Here is a 27,917-nt window from a genome sequence, read left to right on the forward strand (position 1 = left end):
CTATCAAATATCAATAGCTTCTCAAAGAGCAGTGGGACTTCATGCCCCCATGCCCTTTGCATGCTGGAATTTTGTCTAGCTTGAATTTACAAAGGTTTTGTATAGACTGTCACTGCTATGAGTGAACATGTGCAACACCATCCCCTGGAAGTTACCCAGCATCTCTGGCTCTTGCAATCTTTCTTTCCCCTCTTCTGAAATCTAGTCAGTAGGGGTGAAGCATCCATGTAAGTACCAACTCAGTTTCTCCACACTCTGTGACTCAAGAGTGTGGTGTCTTTAGCCATAGGGTAAGCCTATACCATATGATTATGTACAGGTTTAGCAAGAAACTTTGTCTCAAAAAAACTTAGGATGTTACTGTCATTTGCTGACCAGTGAACTCCAGGGATCTCTCTACCTATTCAGAGCTAAGATTACAGACACACACAATTATGTCTAGCTTTCACCTGTGTGCCAGGAGTCATAACTGAGGTCCTCATATCGGCACAAAAAGCACTTAATCCACTGAGCATTCTCCCCATCCTCCATTAATCTATTTTGTTATATTAATGCATGCACGCATCTTTGTATGTATAGAATGTATGCATGTATTTATGTATTGCATGTATATATTTGTATACAAATATGCCACAGCACGTGTGGAGAGCACAAACAATTGTTGAAGTCAGCTCTCTTCTTCCACCATGTAGGCCATAGAAACCCACGTCAGGTTCCCAGGCTCGGCAGTAAATGCCTTCGCCCACTGAAGCATCTTTAATTTCCCATCAAATCATTTTGAAGTGAAATATTTTATTCTCTTGTGTGAAAGTATCACTCACATTTAGCCACTTCAGCTGAGCAAAACAAGCAAGTTGTACAATATGTTGACTATAGTAAGTAACTAATACACATACAACATATATGCATTTGTTATTTCATGTATGTGTTTATAAAGTATTTTCCAAAGCATAGGCAGGGTAGGGTATATACACTATAGTCAAAGTTATATTTGCCCAGAACCGCATTTAGCTATAAAGAAAAAATGAGTAAAGTCTAAAAGTCTAGAAAGGAAATCAAGAAAGAGGCACATAAGCCATGAAAGAAAATACATAGTTTTTTTTTTTTCTAGTTTTAACTCTGTATGGCATCCACCAGCTGTGGTAACTATTTGAATTCAACTCTCCATGTTTTGCAGAACCATTTTCACACTCCTGAAGAATCCAGCATGTGTTATTCCTTTGATGTGGTGGATGTAAATCTGGGCTTCCTTTTTAATTCCATGGCCAGTCACTGCAATGGAACTATCCATGGCTAGTCATTGAGTACATTTCTTGTATTGACCATTAGGAAAAGTAATTTTTAAAAATAATTGTTCTGGAGAGAGAGACTTTGTAACCTGAAACAGTTTCCTATTTTCTTCTGTTTAAAATTGTATCCTCCAGTGGTGGAGGCAGGCAGATCTACATATTGAATTCCAGGCCAGCCAGAGATACACAATGAGAATCCTTCTTTTAAAAAATATAATAAAGTAACCAAAAAAAAAAAATGGCTTCCAAATGGCCACTCTAACTAGATAGAAGTTCCTAGAGATGTGTGGACTTTGGATCTGCCTAATTTCAGCGTGTAACGTCTTTTATTTACAAATTCTTTACAATAAAGTTTTAATTATTAGATAAATAAATGAAATGAAAAACAATAACATGATATATAAATCATCTTGCTATATATAAAGTATGCTTTTAAAAGCTAAAATAAAATAAAACTGTGAAAAGTTCAGGACAACAGATAAATCTGGAAAGAATTATATAAAGTGAGCTGAGCCAGACACAAAAAGACACGTATCATAGATTCTTCTCCCTGCTGGGAAGCATGGCCTTTAATAAGATCTGATTATATGTGCAGGTCTGAATGTGGGCATTGGCTATGAAAAACATAAAGGAGTCCCTGTGAGAGGAAAGAAAGCTGTTTAGGGAGCCGATTGGCAGGCGAGCAGTTGAACACATGGACAGGACAGTGGGAAGCAGGTACGTGGGGAAGGCCACAGTGGGGTCAGGGAAATGGAGAAGCTGGGAGGAGGGGACTCAACAAAACACATTGAACATGTCATAATGAACCTAATATTTGTGTGCTAATTGACAGTAAAAACGTTTTGATGATATTTGCCTTGGAATGGTGACTTGATTAAACTGGAAAGGCAACTGAAAAGAATATGGTCTGCATTGTTCCAGTTTCTTAAAAAGAATAAATTCTTCTGTTATCACATAACTTAGAATTAATTTCTATGTTAATCAGCACATGGTGTTAGTTTTGAGCTTGGTATGCACAGAGTATCAGTGAAAGGGTTATGAATGTGAGTATATATATATATATATATATATATATATATATATATATATATATTTTTTTCCTTGGTTTATTGATGCTTTAACTCCTGAGATTTTTACTTTATGGTGGTGTGAAAGAACATGCACTCAGTATACATAATTTGTGTGTGTGTGTTTGTGTGGTGCTAAAGCTACCACCCATGGCTCTGTCAAGAGTAAGCAAGCACTTGACCATTGAGCCAAACTCCCAGCTCTATAAATGGTGCTTTGAATTTTGATTATGGAATTTTTTTCCTGGGCTCAAAATGTTCAGTTTGATTTTCTTTTTTGATGCTGGGTGGGAACAGGGAGCATGGTACTCAGTGAGCCATACTGTCATGAAAGGAAGCAGTTGTTTGCTATGATTTTTAAAAGATTGCATATGATATTTAATATTTTCTCATAAAATAGATTTGGATGTTACATAATTGTATCTGTGTGACTTATGTGAGTGTTCTGAACACAGCTAAGGTTGGCTAGGCTACTACGATGATTGATGTGTTAGATATACTGAATACACACATGAAGTGATATTTTCAACTTAAAAGGGGTTTGTTAGTACACGATCTCATTGAAAGCCCACTCACTGCACAAGTCTGCTCACATTGTGGAGGATCCCCCTTCACCCAAAATCAATGTCGATAAAATACTTGCCTTCAATGTCTCCGACTCATGTTTGGCCAAGCAGCAGAGTTTCAGAATCTAGCTACCTAACACACAGAATTTAATTACATTCTTGGGCTGCAGTCCTAGTCTGATCCACTCCTAAAATGATCTCACCTGGATTGCTTTGGTTGATTTGGTTTTGATTTCTGGCTTCCTCTGGATTCCTTTGGACTCATGTTCTTTCCCCACAAGCCTTGCAATATATCTCACTTTGAGTCTAGCCTAGGCAGTCCCTTGGTTTATTCTGTGCTGTGGATATCAAGCAGATAAAATGCTCCATTTGAAGTGAACATAAAAACATCTTCTGAGGGACTTGGCATTTTAAGTGAGTGGCATCCCTGCTCTTTTTTTTTTATTAATTATACATTATTCAGCAGAACTTTAATATTACCATCTTATGAAATTTGTCAAAGGAAAAAGAGAGAGATAACCTATAATCATACTACCTAAAATAACCACTGTTAACATTTTAGTGCACTTCATTTCTGTCCCTATGTGTATAATTTTGCAAAGTTGTAGTCATACCCAATATACAATTTTATCATGTTTTCCCACTTAAATATTATACTATGAGTATTTTTGATGTCACTACCAAGTCTTCATCACTTCACCTTTGATAGCTGCACAATAGTTCACCAAATTGAAGAGTCTTGTTTACTTACCTGTCTTATCTTTAAACACTTCTTTTCACATCTTGTGACTGTAGTGTTCTTTTATATAACCTAACCTCTCACATGAAGTTAAAGTTACTTGCCAAAGAAGAAGAATTTTTGTTTGCATCAATTTACTCCACTGCTTATTGTAAGGGGTCAAGCTTCCCTGGGCAGGGGTGGTAAAGGGAATAAGGAAGGATCCAGAAAAACACTTTCCAGTTCCAAGCTCAGGTGCCAGTACCATCCATCCTGGGAAGCACTGGGTCCTTTACCTGCTCTGTTTCAAGCTACTCTATTTCTTGCAGACAGAACAGCTGATAACCCTGTGGGTCCTGTTTGTCTTCACCATTGTGGGAAACTCTGTTGTGCTGTTCTCCACTTGGAGAAGGAAAAGAAAGTCCAGAATGACCTTCTTTGTGACTCAGTTGGCCATCACGGGTAAGTGATTATACCAGCAGGAGAGAAGGAAGCTGTATGCAAAATTCCTGAAGCATAAGCAAGTCTGATAATTTCTGTAGGGCTATAAAGGCCATGCTGGAACATTTCCTCTAATAAGTTTAGCAAATTTACACATCCATAAGATTCCATCATAAACATTCCCACGTCAGCACCATGAAAATGCTGCCCTCAGTGTCACCACAGAAGATCTGTAGGGCTTCAGCCTTCCTACACACAATAGCCTCCAGGTCATTTGATCTTATCATCCTATTTTAAGAGCGTGAGGAACATATTCTTCCTAGAAAATCAACCACAATAGTCTATGTATGATGATAAAATGTGACATCTCTAGTCCTTCGCAGATTAAAGTCTGTGGACATTGCTTTGAAAATACAAGTGATTTGGAAAACCTCTGCTGATAGCATGAAAATAAATTGATATCCAGGATCTGAAAGACCAAATATGGGCACGGGCATTGGGAATGTGCAGCTCAAAAGGTGTGAAGACAGCACATCTGAAAGGGGAAGGGAGAAATACGCCAAGGAAAAAACTGCACTTTAAAGAAAGGTCCCAGGCAGAGGTCGCAATGGCAGGGGGCCTGTTCAAAAGGGATAGGAAGGGGCAAGGAGGAAGGGAACACTGCTCCACAGACCAGAGAGAGACGGGCCACGTGAGGCTCACCAAGAGTCCATGCAAAACCAGGCATGGGGCCAGGGGTATGCTAGCAAGAAGGATGCCACAGCAGTTTAACTGGGGTCAAATTATAGGGAAAATATAAAAGAAAAAAGGTTGTAATGCGCTATAGGAAAGATGGTAATTGTGCACAGGGGCTGCTCATCTCAACATGTGCTATTTACTGCAGCCTCAGCTACAACAATGGCTGGGACTTCTGGGAATTTAGTTTTGAGCCACAGTATGAGAAATAAAATACTATATTTTTTTCTCTTAAAGAAAATTGGTGTACATTGTATTTCTTTAATAATTTTTAAAAATTCTTGCAATATATTTTAATCATATTCACTCCCCTCCTCCAACTACTCCAACACCTTCCTGCCCACCCAACTTTATGTTCTATCTAGCCATATCCTTAATATATATTATATATAATATATGTCTACATGTATATATTACATATGCATATATTACACATATGTATAGAATATATGATATATAGAGAGAGATCTAGATACAAGGATAGGTGACCATCTCTCTATCACTATCATCTCCACCTCTATCACCCCCATCTCTATCATTTCTATTTCCATCATCTCTATCACCTCCTTTTCTACCATCTCCATCCCAACTCTATCATTCCTTCCTCTATCTCTTTTTATTTCTCTTTTTCAATCTCTCTTTAAACCCACTTTTTCCAGTATGGCTTTGGACATGCCCTAGAGTGGAGTGTGGTCAACCTGTTAGGGGTCACATAGTTAAAGGAAACTAAGACTCTGTCACTCCCAGCACCTGTCAAATGCCAAGAGCTCCTCAGCTAGAGATGGGATTTTATACTCACTTTCCCCTTTCCATTCTGGGGTTATTTTTCCTGCCTGCATTTGTGCAGTTCTTATGCATGCTGTTACAATCACTATGCGTTCATATGTGCAATGGCCTTGCTATGTTCAGAAAATACTGCTTCCTTGAAGTCATCTACTACCTGTCTCTTAAATTTTTCAACTCCCCTCAACCCCTGAGAAGATTCCTGAGCCTAGAGGTAGGGTGTTGGCTTAGTTAGGGTTTCTATTGCTGTGAAGAGACACCATGACTACAGCAACTTTAATAAAGGAAAATATTTAATTGGGGTGGCTTGCATTTTCAGAGGTTCAGTCCATTATCATCATGGGACACAGCAGTGTGCAGGCAGACATGGTGCTGGAGAAGCAGCTGAGAGTCCTACATTTTGCAGGCAACAGGAAGTGGTCTCTCTCACTGGGCACAGCTTGGGCATATATGAGACTCCAAAACCTGCATCCACAGTGATACACTTCTTCCAACAAGGTCCTACCTACTGTAACAAAGTCACATCTCCTAATAGTGCCACTCCCTGTGAGCTTATGGGGGCCATTTACATTCAAACTACAAAATTCGATTCTCTGGCCCCCATAAGCATGTAACAATATAATGCCAAATGCATTTAGTCTAACTTCAAGAGTCCCCAAAGTATATCACAGTCTCAACAATGTTTAGTCTATTCTGAGACTCTCAACCATAATCCCCTATAAAATAAAAATAAAAAAACAGATTATATACTTCCAACATATAATGGCACAGGATATGCATTACCATTCTCAAACATAGGGAAGGGAGCATAGTGAGAAAATACCTAACCACAAGAAGATGAAAAACCAGTTAGGCAAACTCTAAACTCTGCAGCTCCATGCCTGATGTCAAATCACTCTTCAGAACTCCCAACTCCTTTCAACTTTGTTGACTACAACACACTTTGGTCTGGTTCCACTCCCTGTTAGCAGCTTTCCTCAGCAGGTATCCCATGGCTCTGGCATCTCCAATGTCTTGGGTTCTCCAAAGTAATCCAGGCTTCAACTTCACAGCTTTACACAATGGCCTCTCTGGGCCTCCATTCAGGGTCACTCCTGACACATGCCTGGCTTCAGCGGCTTTCCTCCATTCTATCACACCTTTCGTGTATCCTTAACTCCAGAACCACATGACCAGAGTTGCCAAGTTCTGCTGTTCACTAGGGCTGGAACATGCTCCCCCCCCACACACTTCAATTACATCTTCACCAACTTTCTGTTTTTGATGGTTGTTAGATCAGGCCGGCCTCAAACTCAGCAGTCCGCCAGCCTCTGCCTTCCCAGGTCAGACAGGCTGTTCTCCCCAGTACCTGTTGAATGCTCCTTGAGGAGGGATCTCATTATTTTTTGGTTCTCAGAGATAGTAAGATTGTTCCTTCTTGAGTCACGTAATTCTCCTTCCTCTCAACAGAAGGGCATTTTTCAATTCAAAGGAAATCACTACATAACTGGCCTCTACTCTTGCCTGTTGAGGACTACTTTTATTATGTTAACGTGTGAGGATACCTCTTACTTGTGAGGGGACTATTCCTTGGGCAAGAAATCATGGTCTGTATAAAATGGCAAAGGGGAGCTGAGTACTACCATCCATCTGTTGCTCTCTGCTTCTCGACCATGGATGCAAAGTGACCATTTGCTTCCAGCTTCTGCTGCCTCTACTTCCCTCCTATGAAACCTGGAGCTGTGAATTAAAGAAAGCATCTTCCCTACATTGCTTTTATCTGTGCATGTTATTATAGCAATAGGAAAAGAAATTAAATTCTCTAACAACTTACTGTGAATTGTACTACTTGAGTTGTGAAAACCAATGCCACCATTAAAAAGATATGAGAAGTTAAAGGGACCTCTAGTCAAGAAGGTGAGGTATGTGATGGAAGTCCTAATTCTCACAACTAGTATCATCTAGCTCATGCTAAAATGCAAAAGACCACAAGAGAGGGTCACGGAGCTCCCTTTCATTGTGTTTCTTGGGCTGCAATGTTGTAATCCACACTAAAGAATTGTATATTTCATTATAGTATGAAAACTTAGAGGTAGAAAGGATATTGACCTGACATTTAAAATTTTCCCACAAATCACAAAGGAATAATTGAAATTTTATCATCTATCACCAAATAGGGAAGATGCAGATCCCATTTTAATTCATAATATGGTTAACCTGGAGTGAATTTATCATGGTGTTGTAGATAACGTTTTTGTATTTTAAAACCTTTAAAGGGTCACATCAGAAGTATTTCAAGTGAAGAAAAATTTTGAACAAGTAGAATATTCCATAAGTCTAAGATTGAGGTTCAGGGTCCTAAAATGTGGTATATATGGAAGCTATTGGAAGGACTCCACAAACAAGGAGCGATGATCTCTGAGGCTTTAGTGGCAAACCTGAGAAGACATGAGGAAGGATGGAGGACATAAACAGATTCAGGCATCTTTGAGGAACCCTATTCTTAAGAGTATATGCTCGTCTCCACATCCCCGCAACTTCTCCAAGGTCCCCTAGCCCCCAGCCCTATTATTGTTGTCTCTGGCTGCCTGTCTGCCCTGGTTCCTCCAGGTCTCCTCTGAGCCCTGACTTTCATTCTCATAGACATCTCATTTTTATCAGATCACATAACTGAGCACACACTTCCTTTGTTTTCTTTGAGATTACCTGTAGAAACATGAATTTTTGTGCTTAAAAGACTTTAGTGAACAATTTAAGAAACATAATGAGATCGTTGAAAAGCAAATCCCAAGAAAAAATGCATACTTTATGTTCTCTCAACTGTCAACTGCCACTAGAATTTCTCAGTTCTATGTTGCTTCAACCTTGGGTCTCATCTTTACTTATTAAAAACTTTTTATTTCTAAATGTCTATTATCACATGTCAAATAAGTCTAACTTTTTCTTTGTATTTTATTGTTGCCTCATTTTTTACTCCCACCAAATCATACCATTTAGATTTCAAAGACAATAAGTTTCAGCCCTTTTATAGAGAGAAAATAAGTTTCTATCTAAAGAAAGAACATCAGAGCCAGTTACAGTGAGGGACAACACACCAGCCAATACCAGAGCCAGTTATACTGAGGGACACACCAACAAATATTTGGATTCACATTCATGCTTAAAATTCTCATGGCCAAAAATGAAACCCTTCTGAATTATTTTAAATTGTGAGCTACAGTTATGAGCATCTTATGTGGTCTTATTTCAAATAATTTGAACTTGTCAGTTTATACCCAATACTATAACCTATAACAATTAGAAATTTATCTTTATTACTAGGTGTCCATCAGTACTAAAGAGAGATCAGACTTGAAAGTAAATAAGAAACATTTTTTAATCCCAAAGAGTTACAAAATACAGTCCTCAATAAGTACAAAAATATGTAAATTTTTACATAGCATATTGTATCATATACACTTACTCTAAAGGAGGTTAGTTAAGAAAGGAGATAAAATTTTAGAGTTATTAGACCAAAAGGTCAACTATAATAATAGTTGCATTTTGTACAGAATAAATAATCAAACCAAAATAACAAGTTCATCAAAGTCTATTTTAAATTTTTTTTTTTGGGGGGGGAGCTGAGGATCGAACCCATAGCCTTGTGCTTGCTAGGCAAGCGTTCTACCACTGAGCTAAATCCCCAACCCTCTATTTTAAAATTTACCAGTTATAGTTTGTTCATAAAAGATATATGTCTTAAATGTAGCATACAAAAGGTTAAAATTTAAAAGGAAAAGAAAAGGATAGTGAATGAGTATTGGTTAGCTTTCCATTACTGTGACAAAGTAGATAATTACCTCATTAAAAAGAAATTGTTTGCTTTGGTTTATGATTTCATAGACTTCAGTCCATTGTGACAGGGTTGTGTTTCCTTTGGGACTCTGATGGAACAGAAAAATATGGTGGAAGCATTTGACCAAAGGCCCATTCCCCTCCTCATGACCAGAACAAAGAGAGGTAGAGGAGGAAACAGAGTACCAGTGTCCCCTTCAAGGGCACACACCCTGTGGTCTAACTTTCTTCTACTAGGCTCTAACTCCTAAAGATTCTGTCACCTCAAAAGAGGACCACAGGTGAGGGATCAAACCTTTACCAGCACATGGGCTTTGAAAGAACATTCAAGGTCCAAGCTACAGAGATCAGGTAAAGTAATTAACAATAGCTAATATCCCAAAGTTAGAGGCAAAACAGACAGTGTCCATTAGGCTATTCCCAGTGAAGCCTTGTCTCACAAAAGACCATACAACTGTATGTAGGTCTGCTGGCATACTATCCAGCCTGGCACAAGATTCCAAGCATGAGGTGTGCTCTACAACTCTCCACTCAAGGGGCTAGGTTTGCCTGAGACTGGAACCCTAAACCCTAGATTGTTCTAGTTGTAATATGATTTGTCTTGCAGGGTTTTGGATTTAACTGGGTTTGTCATTTCTCTTTCCATGTTTCTTAATTTTGAAAGCACAGTACCTATCTCACCATTATGTTTTAGAAATATGTTGCCTATATTGACTTTACAAGTTCACCACTATCAGGGAATGTGCTGTTGGAGGACACATACCGTGGCTTACCCATTTAGATCACACTCAAGTTCGTAGGGTTGGTTTTTTTTTAAGTGAAATGAACATATTTCCCATGAGACAAGGACAATGAGTTCTGAGAGCTGAGAGGAATGATATGGTTTGATGGTCCATGGTGTTATTAAGGTCCAATGCCATCAATGTGGAACTTTCCAGACATGATTGCGTCACATTGGCTCTATCGTCACAAATGGGTTATCATGGGAGTAGATTTTCTATCAAAAGAGAAGAAATTAATCTCTCTCTCTCTCTCTCTCTCTCTCTCTCTCTCTCTCTCTCTGTGTGTGTGTGTGTGTGTGTGTGTGTGCGCGCGCGCGCACACATGTGCATGTGTATGTTTGTCTCTCTGTCTCTTTCTCCTCCCTACCTCTTTCATTCTCTGTCAATCACTATGATACAGAAAGAAGGTTATGACCAGATTTTATCATGTGATTTTTTTTTTGGCGGGGGGGGGGGTGGGGGGTTCAAGACAGGGTTTCCCTGTGTAGCTTTGGTGTTTTTCCTGGAATTCACTATGTAGCCCAAGCTGGCCTCGAACTCACAGAGATCCACCTGTCTCTGCCTCCCGAGTGCTGGGATTAAAGGCGTATCATGTGATCTTTGAGTTCTTGGCTTCTAGACTGTGGAACTAAGTCTCTACCCTTTATAAATTATTCAGTCTCTGGCATTTTGTAACAGTAGCACCAACAGACCAAGATATTAAACCCAGAAAGCAAACTCTAAAGCTACAGTAAATGTTTGTATATTCATAGTTCTTCTTCTAGTCTCAAGACATTCTTGTACCTTTATCTTTGTCTTGTTATTTGCTTTGAAGGAACACAAAGGGAGATAAAAGGGCTTCTAATGCTAAGCCTGATCTATTTATCAGCAATTTTGCTTGTAAATTCACAACTCTATTCCTCTTGAACCAATTCATCACATGTACACTCAGAATTACTCTCTATGCAGTTTATTTGCAAAACATTTCATGCCAGTGCAGAACAGAGGTTTCGATCTCAGATGCCTTCCGGGGTCCAGCAGGCAGTGAAAATGAGTGAGACAGGCACAGTGGAGGCCCAGCTGACTGCAGCAAGCACCCTGCCTGAAGCATTCAGACCCAATTTTCCTCAAAGGCTATGCTGATCAAACAAAATGCACACTATGAATGATGACCATATTTGGCCTGAGGGTAATTTGTTGATAACCACAGACATAAAATTAAAATTAAGAATTTGAAAAGCTTGTGTCATTATAAAAGTCTGGCACACAAAGCATGGATGCCATCTGCAGTACACGAGGGCCAATATTAAGCTGTTCAGTTTAGCTTGTGAGGAATGAAAGACAAGGATAGAGGGATTTTTATTTTCAATGATTTGCACAGAGTTCATTTGAGAAAATTTATAATCTGTTGTCCATATTGACTATGCCACAGTAAGATCTCTCCAAAATTCTTAATTGTGTTTAAAAAAAATAAACCTGAAACATTCTATGCTCAGTGACCCTAACAGTAGAAATAAATATATAAAGGAAAAATTCCTGCCAACAATATTATGGTCACATAGCCATCTAGGTGAAAGAGAAAAATCCAGATCATCTGATATACGCTGAGAACTGGGATTTTGGTAGGAACTCTAAATATTGAGTTTCTCCACATAAAGGAGAAAACTCGGTGAGGCACTGGACCTGGAGCAGAGGCTTCTGGTTTAAGTGCATCAGAGAGAGCTGTTCTCACTTAAAGGTGCTGATATTAGCATGTTCCTGCAAAGAACAAGACTGCAAAGTACAGCTGTCATTTATAGGTGACTTCCTCCTGGCAACAAGGAGAATATTTTAATTTAAGGGGCTATATTAGCTACTTTTCTGTTGCTGTGAGAACACCATCTTCCATGATGGTCCCTGAGCCATAGGTGCAAGAGCTGGGATGTAGATGTGTCTTTGGGGCTGAGCGCCTCATGATCTGTTGATATCTCTATTGGGGTCGGTGTGATTTTGAATACTGGTCTCCATTTGCTGTAAAGAAGAGCTTCTTTGATAAGAGGTGGTAGTTACACTTACCTGTGGATATAAGGATGGGGGTTAGCATGTAGTAAGGGATTGTGTTGGTCTACCAAAGTGGCGGCAGAAGATTCTTTCATAAGGCCATGACCTCACTAGCCTAGGAAGCTGGTTAGGTTTCCACTACCAGCCATAGTTTCTCTCCTATTGAGCTGGTCTTAAGGCCATTTATACAGTTATTGTCACTGACATATGATTGCCACTTACTGCACTTTTATGCATATCTTACCAAGCTGGTAATTTCAGTGGTTCATAGATGTTGCAGCTGGTTAGGTCGGTTTAATTGATTCACTCCCTTGGTATCTTGGTATTTTCTGGAACCATAAAGCTAGACTGCAGGAAATCAGCTTAAAGGTCAGAACAAGATTGAATCATCTCAGTCCTGTGTTAAGTGTGTGGTGTCTTTAGCAATAGGAGCTGGCCACTCTCAACCCTAGAGAGGCAACCAAAAGCTACATGAGTTGTTTATATTGTTTGTGGAGTTACTTGGACTACCCTGACCAACACCTTAAAGGGTTTCTCATGCCTGGCTTTGTTAGTCTATGGTTCCTGTAGGGACAATTGTCAGCCCAAGTTTAATGTCTTTACACATATACTTCTATATAAAATAATATTACTTAAGGTTTTATCAAGTAATTTTGGTGTTCATTGTTCCTCATCCACACTTCTCTTACATTTATAGTGAGGGAAATTAATGCACAAAGAGAGCTTGCCCTAGGTCATACAGTGAGTGGGAGACAAGAAATTCAAACTCGGGTACTCCTTTTTCCAATTCTGAGCTCTCAATCACTCTACACTGCACCTCCCCAGCATGCAGAGGTGTAGGTGGGAGCTCCATGGTTCAGGAACTACTGTAAAATAATGGAAATGGATGTTGCAAAATTGAGAGGCTGGTGCCAACATATTTAACAAATGAGTGGGTTTAAGCAAGATAGAACATAAGAGTAACTAGGGGCAGAGAGAAGTAAGAGCTAAGTATAGAAATCGCAAAATTTGAAAGTATGATGACTCAGCTAAAATATCTATAGCTGAGCAGCTGGCTGGATTTCCAGCCTGAACAGTGAATGTCGGGGTTGCCTGGATGGGGGAACTACTCATGGAGGATAGGACACAGGAAGTTCCTGCATACCCCAGTACCTCCCAAGCCTGCTCTCATTGGCTGAAATATGTGTCACTGCAGACATTTCTCTGCATATCTTCAATAAACATGCATGTCATGCTTTATGGTTATCATCTCCTTCTAGATGGAAGGGATTTCTGAGAGTCAATAGAAAGAGAAACATGGTAGGACCATGGGTGGCTGGGGTAGAAATTTTCACCCATTTTGTGCTCCATCATCTAGCCAGAGCTCCATTATCTCCTGTGCCTATGAATTACCCATTCCATTGGAGAGGGAGATTTTCTAAGGATTAAAGGCTCAGTTTGGGTTTCAGTCCAGTTTACCATCTATTCATTCCCTAGAGAAAGGGGTGGGGAAATGCCAATGCCACAGAAGATGGGTTTCACATGTAAAAATTTCTTGATTCAGGGACTAGAGAAGTGCTTCAGCTGGTAGAACTGGCTGCTCTCACAAAGGACCCTTGTGGTTGATATATTGTGCACCCCAATAAACTTATCTGGGGGTCAGAAAACAGAACAGCCATAATATTAAAAATAGAGGTTAGGCAGTGGTAGAACATGCTTTTAATCCTAGCATTCCAGAGGCAGAGTTCCATCTGGATCTCTGTGAGTTCAAAGCCACAGGAAACAGCCAGGCATAGTAACTCATGCCTTTAATCCCAGGAAGTGATGGAAGAAAGCTGAAAATTATATAAGGCGTGAAAACCAGGAAGTAGAGCTGGTTAAGCTTTTGGGCTTTTGAGCAGCAGTTCAGCTGATATCCATTCTGAATGAGGACTCAGAGGCTTCCAGTCTGAGGAAACAGGATCAGCTGAGGAAGCTGTGGCTTGTTCTGCTTCTCTGATCTTCCAGTGGTCACCCCAATACCTAGCTCTGGGTTTGTTCTTATTAATAAGACCTTCTGGTTCACTTCCCAGTACTTACAGAAGATGGCACATAACCTCCTGTAACCAGCTCCAGGGGACTCAAAGCCTTCTTCTGAAATGTGGGCACCTCAACACATGAGGCATGGAAGCATTTTCATTGCTAATTTACCTGGAGATAATTGGTGACACTACTATTTCAAAGAATGTATTCCTATATAAACTATTGTATACAAAAATGTTCACAATCTCATTCTTTCATGGACATTTTGACTTGCCAGCACCTTGAGTTGGTTAACTTGGTTAAAATTGCAAGCAATTTTACCCCTGACTTGGAAGAGTGAGAATTTCTATAAACATTTATGTTCTAGTTAGCTTTCTATTGCTTTGCTAAAACACTATGACAAAAATCAATGGGGATAAACAGGTTTATTGGCTTACAGGTCTGGATCATAGTCCATCATTGAAAGAAACCAACGCAAGTACTCAAGGAAGGAAACCAGAAGCAGGAACTGAGGCATGGAGGAAAGCTGCTTACTGGATTGTTGTTGAGAGCTTGCACATGTTTGTTTTCTTATGCTTACCCATGCCCACATGGCCAGGAGTGATATCACCAACAGTGGGCTTGGCCATCCCACATCAATCATTAATCAAACAAAACAAAACAAAACAAAACAAACCACAAGCTTGCCTACATGTCAACCTAATGGGAGGGGGGATTTTCTCAAGTGAAGTTTTGTCTTCCTAGATAACCCAAATTTATGTCAAAGTTAACAAAAAACTAGCCAGTTCAATTGGTTTATCAATCCAAAGGGGGGAACACTCTTTAGGGTTGTGGTGAGGACTTAGGGAGGTAGCATGTATGGAGTATACTGTCCAAGGAGAGGCACCTGATGCTCAGGGATGCCATCTGTGAATGACTCCTGCAGTTGCCAAAGAGCAAGTTCTCCCAAAGTCCCGGATCCCACCCTGGGTCCCCTCACTCATTCTGCTGTCAACTTGGGATGTGACACAAGTTCATCTCTGAATCTCAGTGTGACTGTGGGGACACATGAACAATTTTTTACATAACGTTTGCTGAATGAGTTCAGGACATGCCACCTCAAGTGCCTAGCCTGGTTGTATTGATTATTTAGAACTGAAGGCAGTTGAAAATCAGAAAATACTGGAAAGACATTCCCTACATACTTCTTATCTACCTAAAGACAGATCCTCCACTAAGAACCCACTGAGCATAAATCCTTCCTTGGGGAATGTCATTACCCCGAGGAGATGGACTCTCCAGAGGGCAAATTGGAAGCTTCTGTATCATCCCTGCATCTAATCCGCTAATGGCTCATTGATTTTTCTTTAAACTATTTTCTGCCTTCTAAAGTAATTAGGCAGATACCCCATCCCTGTATGTACCCTTCTGCACCTAATATTAAAAATGAGTAAATTTGTCTACCTTTCTACCTTTTATTTCTTATTTCCTAAACCTGGTTATTGTATACAGAAGGGAGCCTCTTTTTCCCCTTACATGATCAAATCAGCCAATTCAGGGGGCACCATCAGTGACAGAATATTTGAGAAAGTCTTTTCAGGAGCATTGCTTGTGGCCCTCTGAGGGAGGAAATAAGTGCAGGAGTCACAGTGGGGAGAGGCCAGTTAACACTCCTCATTAAACTCTCTGTTAGGACCCACATCTACGAAACAGCCTCCTACTCACGGACCAGTAGCTCTGAGTAATTCTGTGAAGAACATTCTTGTTCCCATTTTGTCTTTTATTCATTTAGCTGGTAAATCAGTTGGAGTGGATTCAGTGGCACATGCAGAAAATGTAGATAATGGAGGCTTAAATTGATATGGATTAATTTTCTTCTCAGATAAGGAAGTTCAGACCTAGGTAATTCAGGGCTCACATCATGTTTTCTTATCACTGGGGACTCAGACATCTCTACATACTTCATCCTCAAGGTTAGTTCATGGTATGGATGACTATTGGCTTAAGACAGTTGCTAGAATTCATGCCCAAATTCCAGTCAATAGAAGACAAAATAAGAGTAGAGGGATTCATGCCAATTATCTGTCCCCCTTTCACCTAGAACTTCCACCTGCTGACTTTACCTTGCGCTTCACTTACTATCTCTAACTGAAGGAAAGACTAGACGACACATTTATTTATTTCACTTCTAATGTGAGCTGCTTAGCCAGAAAAAAAGAAGGGCTTTTTTTTTTTTTTTCATTTTTCTGAAGGATGAGAGAAGGCTGGGAGTGGGATGGAGAGAAGTCTGTCATGCCTCTGGTCACAGCTCATGTTCTGTCCTTCTACTTCAAGAACTAAGGCATCCAGCCAATGGATTTCTGACTGCTCACTCCTTTCCCCTTTGTGAAGGCTTCTCTCAGATTGCCACTGTGCAGGAAAAGCTTTTCTTTGCCATCACACAGCAGTGAATACAGAAGACATTGGTGGCCCTAAAAGACATGAGAAATTGTCTCCTCTGAAAGCAAGCCATTGATTTCCAACACACTTAGTGGGTGTCCTCTAACCCATCGTAAACCTGAGAGTACCCGGAGACTGGACCCCAGGCTGAGGATTGTTCCCCACAACTTCAGATGCCTGTTGATGCCTGTGTTGAAGCTCCTTGAACTTCTGGGAAAGATTTACAGCTCTAACTCCCCCCCCCCCTTTAGATTTCATTAGCTCGCTATAGCAGCTCACAGGGCAGAGGGAGAAATGTGTTCACTGGGTTATTCCAAGGGAAAGTTAAAGAGATGAAAATATGCACAGGACAAAGTGTAGGGGGAGGGAGCAGAGCTTCTGTGCCTTCCCCAGAGGGCTATCCTAAGAATCCCCAAAGGCTTGGGTGTCTGGAAGCTCCCTAACACCTGTCTGTGTGTGGTTTTTAGGAGGCATGGCTACTTGAATCACTGGCCCTTGATTATCACTTAATCCTCAACTACTGGTCCCTCCCAGAGGTTGAAGGATGGAATGGACAATTCCAGTCTTCACTAATGCTGCTTTGGTCTTTCTGGTGAACAGTCCTGCTTCTGAAACTGTCAGGCGCTGGCAGCCATCACCAAATTCATCCACATTCCAAAAGTTACCTATTTCTTTAAAGATTGAAAAGGACTTAGGGAGTTGTACACCAGGACTGGGGACTGGAAGCCAAATGTACTTCACCTTATCACAGCCATGCTGTCCTCTTCTTACCTCTGTCAGCTTCTCCTGGCGTACTCTTTATACTGTCCTGTCCTTTGAAGGCTCATCCCACTGCACAGACCAGTTCCTGTATCGCTAACTATGGATTGTTTCATCCCAACTTGAGGCTATCAGCAAATATTCAGTGAACATCCTTCTACTGAAATCTTTGTGGACATTCATTGTAACATATTGAAAGATGATTTATGAAAGAGTATATATTACACCAAAGAAAGACACTCATCGGGCTTTCAAACTAGCAAATGGTCTTCTAGGCCACCCAGGTCAAAGAGAATCCGCTTGAAATCTTGGCTTGAAGCTAAATCTTGAACTTGCAAGGAAAACAGCTGCTATTTTGGCACATCCTGTGGCTTTTCACCGCCATTCTAACAATTTTCTGGATGAATTTAATGACTGTTTTTATTTTACAAGCTAAAGTGCCAATTAAAATTTATTAGTCATTTATCATCTTCGAGACTTACTTGTCTGTTTTATTCACATGCAATAGGGAGGGAGCCTTGATGAGAGGCACTCCCATTGAGTGTGCAACAAAGGAAGGAAGGAAAACACATTTTCTGGCATACACTCAAATCATCTCCTCCTTCTGGGAGGGCCAGACCTTCAAACACTACTAAAGGCATTAGCTGAAGAGCAATTTACTGACAAACCTAGGAACTCACCCCCTTTGTTACTCTGCAGAAATCACATGAGGGCAGAGGAAGTGAGGCATCTACCTGGAGCAGGGAGGGCAGAGGCTGGAAGTGCATCTGATTTCCATACTTAATTCATTTGTGTAGCATTAACACTTAAAATAGTGAAACTGAGTTTTTCCCTAATTCTATACATTTTAAGTGGAATGCTATTGTTTTAATTTTCTCAGTGTTCTCCTTTACACAATAATCAGTTGATAGTCTTAGCCATTTGTCTTTTGCTCATAAGAGATTTTATTTAACAATTTGTAATTAAAAAAAAAATCCTTTGAATTGATTGAAAGTATTTTGACGGGGCTGGTGAGATGTCTCAGTGGGTAAATGTGCCTGTTGCCAATCCTGAAAACCTGAGATTGGTAACTAGGTATCACAAGTGGAAGCAGGAAACTGATTCCTGTAAGTTGTCCCTTACCTATACACACACTAAATAAATAGAGTAATAAACAACTATTAAACATATTTTAAATTTAGAATATGCAGTTATATTTTAAAATCCTTTTTATTTATTCTTTGACGATTGTATAGTGTGCATAATGTATTTTAACATTATCTGATACCCCATACCCTTTCTTATCTTCTCTCTCATTCTCTGTAAAACAATTTTTCGCTCCAACATATCCTCTCCCTATGTTCATGTCTTTTACAGTATTTTCATTTTTGTTTGACAAGTAGATGTGTCTACTTGTCATGCTAGTACCTTGGTATAAGTGCTGTGGCTCAGATGGAAAGGTATCCTGGCAGTCAGGGGCCAAGGAATACCACAAAGTCACACCACGCAACAAATCTCACACAAGAGATTTATTAGGAGGGAAGAAATCAGGAGACTGGCTGCCTCTGCTTAGCCAAGAAACAGCAGAGAACTGAGCAGAAGATGGGATTTATATAGCTTTTTTTTTTTTTTTTTTTTTTGAGGGGTAGAATGGGATGGAGCTTTCCAGGACAGAGATTTGTGGGATTTCAAATCCAGAACCTCAGCTCTTTACTCTGTAGGGAGTAATCAGTGTCCAGCTGTTAGGGCACTTAGAGTGTTCTGTGGGTGGAACCTGGCAGTTGGAGGTCCTCAGGGAGGGGCCTGGTCACTTGTGTACCTTGAGGGCCTTCTACTTGGTGGTACCTTTGGAAGCCTAAAGAGGATGTTGGATCCCCTGGAATTGGAGTTAGAGACAGTTGTGAGCTGCTATGCTGCTTCAAGAAACTGAATAGAGGCTCTTAAGCACTGAAACATCTCTCCAGTGCCCACAGTTTTTAATAACCCACCAAACTTTTAGGATCCTAAGTAATTTACCAGTGCCTACACCCTAGAAGAAAAATTATTCCACAGAATCCAGAATCTATTAACTGCCTATAGCTGCTCAGCAAGGGGTGGAGCCTCATGAGCTCCTCCCCACTCCTTCCACCTATGCTGGAATTTTTGTGGGTATGGTCTTGTGCAGCCCTTGGACAGGTAACCACAGCCCCATGTGAATTCATGAGTGCAATGGCCATGTCATGTGCAGAAAGTAGTACTTCATAACACTCTTCCCTCTCCCCAGCTCTTAGCTTGAAAAACAATTAACATATACAAAACTAGGATACAAACAATGTTTTAGAAATACAAACCAGCCAAAAAAGAATGAACAATGGGCCTTTTACTCACAGACTGCTGTGTCAGAGTCAGCAACTGTCATTTGCCTTGGGCAAGATCGAGAGGCAGCTGAGAGTTGGACATTTTACAGTGAAAAGGAGTCTTCTGTGTACCCTCACAGGAAGAGACTGGGCTTGAGGTAGGGGGAAAGGGAACAATAAAGACACCCATTCTATAGGAATGGCCAGTGTACCATATTCTATGTGATGTTCTTCTGCTGGCTCAACCTTATGAACTTCTTGATGGTTGGGATTGATGACTTCAATAGAGTTACTGTTCTCTTCTGGCTTCTATGGGCAACAGGCTGGCTTCCTAGGCTGGTAGCTGTAGATTAGTGGCTAAGGATATGTTCCTGTAGTCAAAATTGTTATTACACATACACTTACGTGCGCACACACACACACACACACACACACACACACACTATACATATGTACAAAGTACATCATATACTTAGTCTCTCAGTGAATTCTTAGTACTTATTAGTATTTGAATTTGTATTCTTGGCTGCCAATTATCTTAGTGTTTCTATTGCTGTGATGAAACACCATGACAAAATCAAGTTGGACTGAAAAGAGTTGAATTGGCTTACACTTCCATATTGCTGTTCATCACTGAAAGAATTCAGGATGGGAACTCAAGCAGGGCAAGAACCTGGAGGCAGGAGATGATGCAGAGGCCATGGAGGGGTGCTGCTTACTGGCCTTCTCCCCATGGCTTGCTCAACCTGCCTTCTTATAAAAGCTGAGACCAGCAGGCCATGGATGACCCCGCCCACAATGAGTTGGGCCCTCCCCCTATCAATCACTAATTAAGAACATGCCTTACAGCAGCAGATCTTATGGAGGCATCTTCTCAATTGAGGTTCCTTTCTTCCTAATGACTCTAGTTTGTGTATGTAGTTGCCTTCAAACTAGCCAGCAGAGCAATTATTTTTTCTTTCATTAGTGAGAATTTTTCATCATATATCCAGTTCTCCTGTAATTTCCATGTTTAATCATGTCCCATAGATTGTTTTTACATTTTCTTCATGTTGTAGAGTTGTTGAGTCTGTTGTTAAAACTGCCTGTCAGATTTTGTTCTTCAGTTCTAGGATTACCACTAACATCTTCCTCACGATTTCTATTTCTTTATTCAACTGCTCTTGTTTTTTTTTTTTTTATTTCCCAATTGTATTTAATTATCTGGGTTTCCTTAAAATAATTATTGTGAATTTATTTTACAAGCAACTCATTTATCTTCATGAAGTTTGTGGGAATTATATGTCTTTAGTGACATCACATGTGTCCGAACCTTTGTTACCTGTGTAACAAAGGTCTTGCCTGTATGTGGGAAGGAGCAAGCCTCATGTTTAATCTTTGCAGAGTGATTTCATCCAGCTAAACTCTTTTCCCAGTCAGTCTCTGGGCTGAAGAGATAGCCTCTTGAATGAGCATAGAGTTGGGTTTGATCTAGTAACATGACCTGTGCTGAGCTAACAGAGGGAACCACAGTTGGTAGGCCTATTCTCCAGGATGTTCTAATGAGTGGAACTTCTGGTCTCTAGGTGTATTGATTTATCTCTAAGACTTTCTGCTGCTGGGCTGGCACAAATGTGGGCATGAGCTTCAAGAGCAGCAGACAGAGGACCTCTCCTCAGGTGCACAGCGAGCTGCAGTTTTCCAAGTCTCTAGGAAGACTTCATTGTATTTATTCCTGGATGGACCTCTATTCCATCTGCATTGCCCCTGGCTATGGCTAAAATGGGCAGAAACTAAAACAAGGCTGTTTTCAGTCCACCAGATATTGAGACAGCTAAACCTTCCTGTGGGGTCACAGATAGGCTTGTCTCCTGGTGGGTTCCTGAATGAGTAGGCCTGTACTCAGACTTCTATTGGGCCATTTTAAGATCCACCGTGAGTATGAGATCAGAGTATCTATACACATGAACTCTAATTGGTGTGCCATACTCCTGATACCTAGATGAGCAGAACTATTCTCAACCTAATAACAGAAGGGGACAAGTACAAAGACACAGAGTACCTGGAGCACCCACAGAGCTACAGAAGTTGGCTATCCTGCTGAGGGTGCTCAAATAGATACATCTCCCAATCGAACTTTTCTTAGACAGAATTGCTCCCAGATAACAAGGAAATGTTAGACTCAAGTCTCAAAGTTAATCCATAATTTTCCATAGCACAACTGACATCAGTAGAAGAATCCCAATGATTTCCTATGTGGATAAGATGCCCACATACCACATCTGCTCTCTCATCTAGAGCTGTGAGTAAGGGGTGGTTAGAAACTGCTATAGGACACAGCAGGCAAGCTTTTTTGTACCTATTGCTCAGGAATTCCAAGCATGGGTACAGTAGCAGGAAAGGACTGGTACCTAGAGAAAGTCACTTCAAATTTGCTATGTAATAGAAGCTGGGACTCTGGTCATGTTGACAGCAGTAGATAGGTGTCTTTGTGAGTCTGTGTAGACAGTGCTACTCAGGGACCATGGCTGAACAGAGGAGAAGATAAGTTATAGGGCTGTTCTACTGCAGATAAGGAAGTCAGCAGCAGACAGCCCTGCATGTCAATGCAATAGAAGACTCTGCTCCAATTCCTCCAAAGATGATTTGGGCAGTGGACTCAAGGATCAATGATGCTACAGGCAAGTCTGTTGGAGAACACAGCAGTTTCTAGGGCTAAACCCATGAGCACCACCATTGGGTATTGGTGAAATTATTAAGGCCACTCCATGTAGTTAAAAGGGAGGTTTATTTTGTGGGGTAACTTACAAATGAAGGGATAGGTTGTAGGGTCTGGCAAAGGTATGGCGCAGTCTGGCGGTGTTCTCTGGAGAACTCTGCTCGGTCTACCTCCTGCGTCCAGCATCCCAGAACCAAGAGAGAGAGCCCTCCTTTCGATCTTGGGTTTTCCACTTCCTCCTCCATCCTGCCTTGTGGGCGTGACCATTACCTAAGCCTCAATGGGGGTTGGAACTTCCAGGCCAATGCTGGGATGGCTATCCACTACAATTGGGTCTCTATGTGAAGTGGCTCAGAACTCTTAAAATGACCCTCCTAAGTCATGGGATACACTAGGATTCACAATCTGCACTGGGTGGGGGCACAGTGGTGAGGGGGCACAGTGGTGAGGGGCACAGTGGCAGTTCGGGTTCTGTATAGCTGAAAAAAACCTTGCATTTGTCAGGAAAATTCAAGTGGCTGATGCCTATCCTGCCTCCTTGTAACATCACTTCTACTTTTCCTGTTTCATAAGTACTTTAAAAATTGCTTTGCCTGTGACAAGTTCCAAAACATTCATTTTTTATATTTTCTAGTGTCTTTTTTTAATGTCAGCTTCTTGGTAATTTCCTTTTCACAACTTATTTAATGTCTTATTATCTTGTCATTCACCTCCTATTCTATAATGCCAGAGTACTCCCCAAATATAAAAGAATGCAAAACAGACATTGTCTAAAACTTAAATATGTTCCCTGCACTAAAGTTTTCTGGAATACATTTTTTTTTGTCTGCCAAGTCTGTGTTTTTTTCTACATTATCAGTGCTAGAAAACCTATCCTATAATGTGTTTCACCAAATGTTTAATTGTCTAACATCTGAATACACATGTAAACCTTTTATTTAGATGCTCCTTGGAGTGCTTGCACAGTACACTAACATCCTCTATTTAGAGAGAGGTGGTTATGTTCATGATGAAAACCAATTTTCCTCAAGCAGAAAAAAAAATTACCATCCTATCATTCTAAGAATAATTTAACCAAAGGAAATGAATTCTTCTCCCAATAAACATTTTCTTCTTTAGAAATATTTCACCTGTCTTTGTTCCTTGGCTTTGTTTTAGCATTAGCATACTGTGTGGCTCTTAAAAGGCTCTTTGCTGGTAAGCCTTTGCCTTCTCTCTAAAATGGAGAGGCTAACTTCATCATCTTCAGAAGGCCAAAAGCCATCTAGCTAGTCTAAGAATCCTATGTTTCTAAGTTGCAAAATTCAAGTTGTAAAATTGAAGCGAACTTTTACATTTTCACAAGTCTGCTAAAGTAACAACTTTTTGCTGCAAGGAATGGAGGCCACCTCCATGAATCAACTTTGCATGCAATGATAGAAATATGTGATTTCTGGCCCAAGTAGAGGGAATAGGGCTGATTTAAGGTAACATCAAGCATGACTTCTGTCTTTCTGTGGTTCTATTGCTTCACTCAGTTTTCTAAGTTACACTGGGATTCCATAGTTCACCCATTCCTTCCTTCCATCATTTAATAGATGTCACTAAGCACCGACAGTGCTTAATTAATGGTTCCAGGAGCTGAGGGTCCATGCTTGATGTTGTGTCCTAGCTCAAAGAATAAAACATACCTTTTTGTTTTCCTCCTAGAAAGTTCTGTGGTAGAATGGGCTTGGTTTACTATGGCAATTTAGTCATGTAAGGAGGCAAGTGCCTCATCCTGAGCTTTGCTCAGTTTCCTGGCAGAAGGTGCCATATCTGTTTGCTGGAGCCCCTATAACAAAAAGCCTAGACTGAATGGTTTAAAAAGGTGAAGTTTTTCTTACAGTCCTGGAGGATGGAAGTTTCCAAATTGGAGTTGTGAGCAGAGTCAAGTTCACTCAAGGCTTCTCTGTGCCTTGTAGTTGCTGTCTGTTCCTGTCAGAGTCTAATTGGTTTGTCCACTGTGCATGTGTGTCCCGTCTACTCTTCATTTACAGACACCAGTATTATTTGACTTGTGCTGACCCCCATGGCTTCTTTCGCTTTGATTACCTCTTCAATTATCCATTGTGCTGCCATATTTGGAGGTCTTATGAGGACTTCAACATACAACTTTTGGGAGGAACACAATTCAGTCCTTAACAGGCTCTTATTAATAACTCCTGGTCAACTCTTGTCCATACACACAGAAAAAGCATATGGCTTCCAGAAGCTTTCTCAGAGTAGGAAGGAGCCCTGCCCAGCACTATTGCCAAAGGTTGCACATGCTTCACTGACCTCATATGAGTTCTATGTTCATAATTACAACAATCAATGTAAATAAGACATGAGGGTAGATGGAGGCTGCAACCAAGGGGCTGCTCTCTGAGATCCAACTTTCCGCACAACACGGAATTTTCAGGTGTCATGAGAAGACAGAAAGAAAGGAAAATGCAGTTGTCTACAAGGCTTCAGTACTGGGGCCACTGGACACTCAGGGCCTGGATTCCAAAACTGAACAGAAGAACTGCCAAGAGCTCAAAACCTCCTGAATGTCATATATATGGAAGTGTCCTGCCCAGTCTGCAGCCACTCAGACCCAAGTAAATGCACAGAAGCTTATATTAATTACAACTACTCAGCCATTAGCTCAGGCTTACTACTGACTAGCTCTTACATTTAAATTCAGCCCATTTCTGTTAATCTATATGTTGCCATGTTTTCCATTGCTTTATCTGTGTGCCATTATATGCTGCTCCCTAGACAGAGGGCTGGCATCTCCTGACTTAGCCTTCCTCTTACCAGAATTCTCCTTGTCTGCTTATCCCACCTATATATACTTCCTGCCTAGCTACTGGCTAATCAGCATTTTATTAAACCAGTATATAAAGGCATTATCCCACAGCATTTCCCCTTTTCTGTTTAATTAAAAAGGGAGGTTTTAACTTTAACATAGTAAAATTACATATAACAAACAGTTATGAAGCAAGAATTATAGTTACAATATATGTATTTTTAAATTCATGTGTATGCATGTGTGTTTTCTTGGCATTATGTGCATCTCATGTGTATAGCATTTTCAGAGGCCAAAATAGGGGATCAAATTCCCCAGAACAGGATTTATACATGGTTCTGATCCTTCTAATGTTGGTGCTGGGAACCAAACCCATGTCTTCTGCAAGAGCACATATACTTTTAACCACTGAACCATCTCTCCAACTCCCACCTCTTGAGGATCTCAAAGGTTAAAATATCCTAGCACTGTCTAAAAAGAGCCACACATATTAATTATAATATTATAAATTTATCCTATTCCATTCAACACAGGCAACTTACTAGGATCCAATAAATTGGGATAGTGTTTCTCTCGTCAATGTTCCTACAAGTTGGTGAGTGGTGAGCGCTAACCTGGATGTTCACACAGTCACTGCTTCCATCTAATACCAGCCTTGCGAGATGAACGCTCCCAGATTCTGATGAGGTTAATGAGATGGAAAGAGCAAACAGATTGTCAAGGACTCCCAGCTGGTCTGCAGCTTTGGTGCCCACCATCTTGTGTCTCCATGGTAAAGGGCACAGGGAACCAGGAGTGCAGGTGGTCATTTTTCCCTGAAGAGACTTCAGGATGATTGGGCATATGTTGGAGACACTGGTCAGAGTCTGGTAGTCTCCCTTCAACTCCACAAGTTCTTATTTCAGTTCCACATTTGGGATATTCAGGGGAATAACTTAATATGCAGATTTGATTTCATGCTCTGAAATTGTGCCCTTGGTTTAGTAAATAGTGATTCCATTCCAGTGAGTGTTGCCAACCACTTGTAGCAGAGAGAATTGTTGTCTATTCTTGGCTTTTTAATAATAAGCTTTTTATAAATCCCAGTGACTTTTAACTCAGCTCTCTTGGCCTTATTGTCTCTAAGGCTATGGAATTGTGGCTACTGGTATACAGACAGATGTGGGGTATGATTGATGATCAGCCTTTCCCTACACACTGATCTCACTTAATCCCTTAGGTTTTTCTACAAATTGGTCATTGTTTCGAAAGTTGGTGAGTCAACAGGCATGTTTACAATGTGTTCATGTGACATACATTTAAGCCAAACCAATTAATACTACTACAGAGTAATATACCCAACTGCTTGTCTAGCACATCCAAAACTTATTTTCTGGAAAAAAATACTATATTGACTTCTGATCTAAACACACTCACACACATACACTAACACCCCACACTCTTCTTTATATACAGCTTTTGCCAACTGAACTGAAACCAACACTTCATTGTGCAATTTCTGAGAAAACAAAACACAAAACAAAGATATGTTGGCACATATGACTTTGATCCAAGTCATACCAGTTCTTTCTTAGATGACTGCTATGCCATAGGTCTTCTATATTTCCTTCTCAAAGCCTGTGCCAGGGGTAGAAAACTCGGATCTACAAGCCAATCAAGCCATAAGCTTGCTTTTATAAATAAAGTTTTATTGGAACATAATCAGCCTCATTTATAGATGTGTTGTCTATTGTTGTTTTTGTATTAACCTGGCAGAGTTCAATAGAAGTAGCATAGTATTTTAATCTGAGTCTGAAATGTCCCCTACAGGCTCAAATATTGAACATTTGATAATGATAATGGGAGTGTGAGGGTTGAAAACCTTTGGTGTAGGAAACACAGCTGGTAGAAATAGGTCATTAGACCTGGAACTTTTAGGGTTATAAATAGCTACACTCTTTACCTGAACACCAGGATTCTCCAATATGTGAATAAGCCAGGTAACCTACTTCTATTGCCAATGACTGATCTGACTTACTCCCATTGCTGTGCCTACCCCATTATGGTGGACTGATGTACTCCAAAACAGAGTAAAAATAAAATCATTGCTGCCATAAGTTATTTCTATAAGATGTTCTGTCACTGTGATGAGAAAAGTAACAGAAAATTGGTGCTGAAAAGTTCTTTGGTGCAGAAAAAGCTGTAGCTCATGGGTCTTTGCAACTTGGTTGTAGGAAGAATGTAAAATACTTGGAGCTGCTGGCTTGAGAATCCCTAAAATAATGGAAGCAGAGCTTTACAGCCCTTCTGATGGATGGTCAGGGGATCAGAATCCATATACAAATGTGAACAGTAAAAGCTGCACTCACAGGGTGCCAGAGGGAATGAGACTATTGGGAATCAGTCTAGAAGGCATTTATGTTACATTCTAGCAATGACTTAAGCTGTATCGTATTCATATGCTGAAATTTTATGTTGAGCTAAGTTAATAAAGTGGTTAATTTAACAGAAGAAATTTCAGGACAGCGTAATAGTGAGGCTATGATTTATGGTTACTATTCACTGCTCTTAGATTTACAGTATGAATTTAGAACAAGTAGAATAGAACAGATATGGAATGGGATACCCTGGGTAGTCCCCGCTTCAGGCCCAAGCTTTCTGCTTCCTCATCTGGCAACATGGGAGCAACCAGCTGCACACTTCTGCTGCTACCCACTGAACAACTGCTGTCACTACACCT

At 40.4% G+C, this 27,917-nt stretch overlaps 1 protein-coding gene across 2 annotated transcripts in view; it reads left to right on the plus strand.

Annotated features, from left to right (window-relative positions):
* Npsr1 (neuropeptide S receptor 1) overlaps positions 1-27,917 on the plus strand; it is a 192,251-nt gene that overhangs the window by 29,727 nt on the left and 134,607 nt on the right. For both annotated transcript variants that reach the window (XM_036194069.1, XM_036194070.1), the window contains exon 3: positions 3,970-4,102. In XM_036194069.1, the coding sequence (XP_036049962.1) occupies positions 3,970-4,102 (133 nt within the window). The remainder of the gene's footprint in view (positions 1-3,969; positions 4,103-27,917) is intronic.

This window comes from Onychomys torridus, chromosome 7, assembly GCF_903995425.1.
Source record: "Onychomys torridus chromosome 7, mOncTor1.1, whole genome shotgun sequence".
NCBI classification, from domain to species: Eukaryota; Metazoa; Chordata; class Mammalia; order Rodentia; family Cricetidae; genus Onychomys; species Onychomys torridus.